The following is a 5,608-nucleotide window of genomic DNA, read 5'->3' on the forward strand; positions in this document are numbered from 1 at the left end:
ATGATGTCGAAAAAATCTGAAATTTAGTTTCCAAATACTTTCAATAGTGTAGATCAAGTCTAAAGGAGCCGATCGTCGATTTGGAAGTCGCATCATCGAAAATAACTTGGTAGCACGGAGCGCTCCGTGCTACCGACAGCATAGTAGCCGGACTATATATATATATATATATAAAAGCACTAAATTACAGCTTCTGTTATACGGACACAAAATCTTAATTCTACTTCTTGCTGTAGCAAACCTTCAAATTTCTCTTTGCTAAACGCACTGGCAAACACAATTGTTGTCATATGCACAAGTAAAAACAAGACCAATTTTGTCTAGAAGTGGTGATTAGGGAGCTAAACACCTGCTTTTCCAGAACAATATTCAGTCACTGATCATCAAAAATTCAAAACATGTCTTTCCCTCGTTGCACACCTAATATATCTACATGGCATCACATGTACCAATACTAAAAAAGCGAAAAAAAAAAAAAAAAGAGGACTTGGCTAGCATATTGTAATATAAGTTAATTAAGATCTTAAACTTTGATTAAACTCACAATTTTAATGCATAATTTTAGATAGAGGATAATGATGTTTTCACACATCTAACCAGGCAAATTTAGATGAACAACTTATACTTTCACCCTCTTATCCTCGGGCATAGATTTCCTGTGCCTAGTGCACAAAAAAATTCTGCACATTATTGTACCATATATGAAATGCAAAAGTCATCTCAACCAACAGTAATAATTTGGCGGCAGGCTGCTTCAGCAGTTAGGATAAATTATGCCTTCAAATAGATGCCCAGCACAAGATCAAGCAACACACAAAAATATCCTAACTTGAAGGTTGGTAAAACACGCGAAATTCCTTGAACTTCATTTCTGGCAATAAACACATATTTACAGTCAAATAGTTTTCTTAGTTGAGGCGAAAGATGCAATTCCATTGCACATAAGAAGTAATATAAGACCTCGTTTGAATGTAGAAATAAGTTAGAATGTAATTTTTGCTCGTTGAAAGTTTTTATAGCGTATTTTATCTGCAAGATAATTTATCTTATGCTGAAAAAATAACTTAAAAAGGCCGAATATGCAATTCCATTTGAGACATTGGCCGCACTACTAACTTCCAATCACAATAGAATATTGTAGTATCGAATAACTCACTCTCCAACATCCAAAAAAAGGCTAGCAGTAAGAACAACTTCTCTATTCAACAAGCATGAGTTGGGTATGGCTAGGAAAGCTAAATGAGCTTCTAGGTCTGAAATTCGAGCGGTGTGTAAAACCGTTGCTTGAATTTAACAAAGTTATCTAAATTCTTCGAACAGCACAATACTTAAACAGCACTTTCACATAAAATCAAGCCAGGCCAAAACAAATCTAAAACTCTCTAGGTTCATCCCAAGAATCTCATCAGAGAATGAAAAAGCAAAATTACAACATGGTTACTAGAGGAATCACAAGATTTTTACCCAAAATGTCCTAAAATAGGACAAGAGGACAAGATGGGGAGGGGGCGGGGGGAATTTTTCATGCAATCAACAAGCTAGATCTTCACTCCTCTAGGTCCCAACTGAAAAATAGACACCCTGGTCTAGCAAGCTATAGCTACATTTAGGTTGTGTAATCCCTGATTTGAAATTTAAAGCCCTCATTCTATCCTAACATCATCAGTTTCAGCATATTACTGGAGTCCAACGAGTGATAGACTGAAGGTAGAGAAAAGCTTGAATTTCTGGCTCCTACAGCTAAATAGAGAGATGCATGTGCACACATTCAAACATTCAATATATAGATAACTATGAATCTATGATGGTGTATGAATGGTAAACAGAAATTAACTATGAAAGCACCAAAGACCAAACTAATAGTTGGTATACCAAATAGAACCTAGATCAAGAAGGCCAACAGATTGAATTTTTATTCGTCACTAGAATCATTTATAGAGTGATGAATTTTTCAAGAAATATCAATTTTTAGGTCCATAATTGAACCTAAAAATTGCAAACATAAATTACAGATGGAAAATAAACAGGCCAATTTTAGCCTTTCAACAACCCGAAAAGAAGATTGTGGCATTTAAAAAAACAAGTAAACTAATCGCTTTAACAGTTGACTCACACTGTTTGCAGAGGAAAATTTTCTCTTATTACTACATAGGAGAACACACATGAAGTGAGTATCTAATAGACAGGGATCATGAAAGGATAAGTTATGACACATGATTGTGCACAGCACCAGGAGTGAGCAGCTATAAATCAAGCAAACAACCTAAAACATTGGCAAATTTTTTTATAAAAAAAACATAGAAAAGATAGATTTTATTGGAAATCTGAAAGAGAAGCATTGAGAAGCTCACTCTTCAGTAACCCCAGTAGTCATTGCGGATTTCGTCATCAAACTTCTTCTTGAGCTCAGGATGCTTCTCAAAATACTCTTCGGCTGTCATGGTGCTTATCTTTTTCTGCACAATACGACAACATATATAAAACCAACACCATAAAAGAAAGCTGTAGAAGAGAACTATTTGAGTAGAAAAAAGAGTGAATGTTTTAGCATCGGAGCAGCTTCTTTCTTTCTCACCTTCATCTCTTGAACTTCTGCGATTTCCTTTTCCAACCTCTCTGACTCCTTGAGAGACTTTTGTTCTGCTTCTTTTAACTCCACCAGCTGCAATTTTTCCATGAAAAAGCAAAGGAATAAATAAAGGTGTTAAAACCGACTAGGGTACAGACCTATTAAGTACAGAAGGCATCTCTTCCACAAAAGAATTATCATTTTAGAGAAACAATGTTATGTAAAACTTTCTCACAAGAGCATCAAACTTGGGCTTGTATTCAGGAGTTACTGTGTCGACGTATTTGGGGATCTCAATGCCTGCAATAAGAGTGACTCTACCATAGTCAGATTACAAAAGAAAGGAATACATACCTTCCAAGCAAATAATTCCATGTGATGCAAAATCTTTGGCCAAGATATAAATCATTGAATCTAAGTTCCATATCACATTCATCAGCTTATTAGAACAAGACCAAATAAATATGATCAAAGGAATCATCACTTCAGCAGAATCTTCATATAATAAAAACAACTGCACCTTTGAAGCCACTGGTAAGAAGAATCTTGTATTTCAGTCTGCCAAATATCTAACAAGACACTCTTTAACTCGGAAGGCCTTACAATGAAACCTTTTATCACTAAATGTCCAACTAATTAGAAGCCACTGGTAAGAAGAAAACCAAACACTCTGTTAATTGCATAGACCACTAACATTTTACCTTAAAGAAATGTGTCGAAATTGAAGCAAAACAGTCTCAACTACTGTTGTTCTTTATGGCTAACTATCCAATCAACTTTAGCCTCTTAGAGACAATTGTATATCTACATAATCAGTTTCTAGAGAAGAGGAGAACGCTAACGTACAACTCTAGCAATTACATGAAAATAAATCACTAAATTGATAATATTACAGAACTCTATTTTCTCACAGCATAGATGATCAAGAAAGAGGACATACTCTCATAAGCCTCTTTGTACATATCAACCAATTTCGAGCCAATCCCTTTTCTATAAAAATCCCAGTCAATAGGTTGAGGTTCCTACGTTATATAAAGGAAAAGAAAAAAAGCATTATCACTCATTAGCCAATGTCAGAAATATATTTATTATGGGTAATGCAGTCATGATGAAAATAGGGAGATAATAAAGAATAGCATATAAACTTGCAAAGTAGTATTACCAATTTACCATGTACTCGTATATTTCTCCAAGAAACATCAAACCTTTAATAGGATAAGTGAAAAAAAGAACACCTGATGCATTTCGATGCAAAGAATTCTTAGTTCAGTCTAGAGCAGAACAATCACAGTCAATTTTAGACATAATATTTTGAAGAAGGAAGTATAAAAAGTATTCACATATTAATCAAATTTTAGATATAATATTTTGAAGAAGGAAATATAAAAAAGTATTCACAAATTAATCCACATCTAAGACACTAATAAGTTCAAAGACACATATGAGCAATAAATGGATTTGTGATGAAATCTAAAAGGCTAACAGAAGAAGGAAATATATCTTCATAGATAAAAAATCGTCTCTATTAACATATTTCTGTGCACTTCTATTTCAATCCAGTACCCAATATAAAGATTATAATCTCAAAGTCAGTTTATCCCAAAAGCATATACGCAAAAAATTACGGAATTGTTTGCTTCACATGATTTAATATTTCCACCTGAAATCAGATTCACATGTTTTTCTTCGTTTGATCAGGCTTCTCTCTTAAATTATCTGCTCCAAGAGACAATTTAACCACATATGCTGACGCTTCTTATTTTGAACATTTGCTTACATATTTTGTAGAAGGAGGTACAGAAAAATATACAAAGGCAAACAGTCTAACATACTATTGGGAATTGCAACGTATAAATGCTCACTTAAGGAGTATCGAACTGTTTCGTATTTCATGTTTACACATCAATGATTTAGCACGGGTTTAGGAAATCACATTTGGACATATTTTAAACTCATAAGAAGCTCTTACTTTTGCTTCAGATTAAAGAGCTTTCCTATACATCTTCGTCACAATCAATTGTAAAGTTGTCGATATAAACATAAATTGTTATCATATAAACACGCTCATGCATTGCACGAGTATAAAACCAGTATACCCCCAAAATACAGGTGTTGCAACAAAAATCAGCGATTAAACCTATTCTGTTAGCATACATTTGGACAACCTATTACTCTTTTCCCTCTATGATCATTCATTTTATCAGAAATAACTCCCACTAGCATGCTGATCGAGCTGCTATCATGCGATCTAAGATGAAAGGACATGAATTGACAAAAACAAAAAAAGAAATATACACAGACATCCAATCGGAGATAACGAAACCCTAGATCGAGGAGAGAAGACTATTCTAAGAGGCAATAGCAAGAAACCCTAGGTCCGGGGAGGGAATCGTACCTGGCTAAACTTGGTCTGGAGCTGTTGATTCACATCGTCGAAGGCGCGGCGGAGATTGGCGAACTCCTTGCGTGCCTCGTCCGAGACCAGGAGCTTCGCCATGCCGTCCCAGTCGATCGCCTTCCCCGCCTTCGTCGCCACCTCCGCCGCCTTCTTCGCCCCGCTCCCGCTCATCCTCGCCGATCTCTGTCTCCCTCTCTTTCTCTCTCCTATTCCTCTTTCTCGCTCTCTCTAGTTCGATCCTAGGGTTTGTAACGAGAGGGGGACGAAGACGACGAAGAGATTAGAAAGAGAGAGAAACAAGGGCGCGAAATGGAGGATGGGATGATAGCGGCAATCCAACTCGCCGAGCCCGTGCGTGTTGGACTCGAAATTATGGAGTCGCTAGGGCTGTTTGGTTTGACATAAAACTGCGAAAAAAAAAAATTTGGTGGAATTTGTATTTTTTCGTAGTTTAGTGTTTGATTTGTAGAAAAAAAAAAAAATTTCGATGATGATTGTTTAGTTGAAAGAAAAAAAAAATAAATAAAAATATATTTAATATATTTTTTATTATTATATATATATTATTAATATATATATTATTATAATAATTTTTATTTATAGATTAAATATATTTAAAATTACAATAAACATATTATATA

At 35.0% G+C, this 5,608-nt stretch overlaps 1 protein-coding gene across 3 annotated transcripts; it reads right to left on the reverse strand.

The window, feature by feature from the left end:
* LOC109710804 (ATP synthase subunit d, mitochondrial-like) lies at positions 541 to 5,342 on the reverse strand. Of its 3 annotated transcripts, none has more exons than XM_020233573.1 (6): positions 4,965 to 5,342; positions 3,510 to 3,591; positions 2,805 to 2,869; positions 2,576 to 2,662; positions 2,352 to 2,456; positions 541 to 871 (listed from the first exon to the last, which is right to left on the reverse strand). In XM_020233573.1, exons 1-5 carry the CDS (start codon positions 5,136 to 5,138, stop codon positions 2,355 to 2,357), a joined length of 510 nt encoding a protein of 169 aa, XP_020089162.1. In that variant the 5' UTR covers positions 5,139 to 5,342; the 3' UTR covers positions 541 to 871; positions 2,352 to 2,354. The 3 variants fall into 3 exon arrangements, with proteins under 3 accessions (XP_020089162.1, XP_020089161.1, XP_020089160.1); XM_020233572.1 differs by lacking the exon at positions 541 to 871 and adding an exon at positions 2,016 to 2,263; XM_020233571.1 differs by lacking the exon at positions 541 to 871 and having other exon boundaries at positions 2,016 to 2,456; positions 4,965 to 5,341.

This window comes from Ananas comosus, linkage group 5, assembly GCF_001540865.1.
Source record: "Ananas comosus cultivar F153 linkage group 5, ASM154086v1, whole genome shotgun sequence".
Classification (NCBI taxonomy): Eukaryota; Viridiplantae; Streptophyta; class Magnoliopsida; order Poales; family Bromeliaceae; genus Ananas; species Ananas comosus.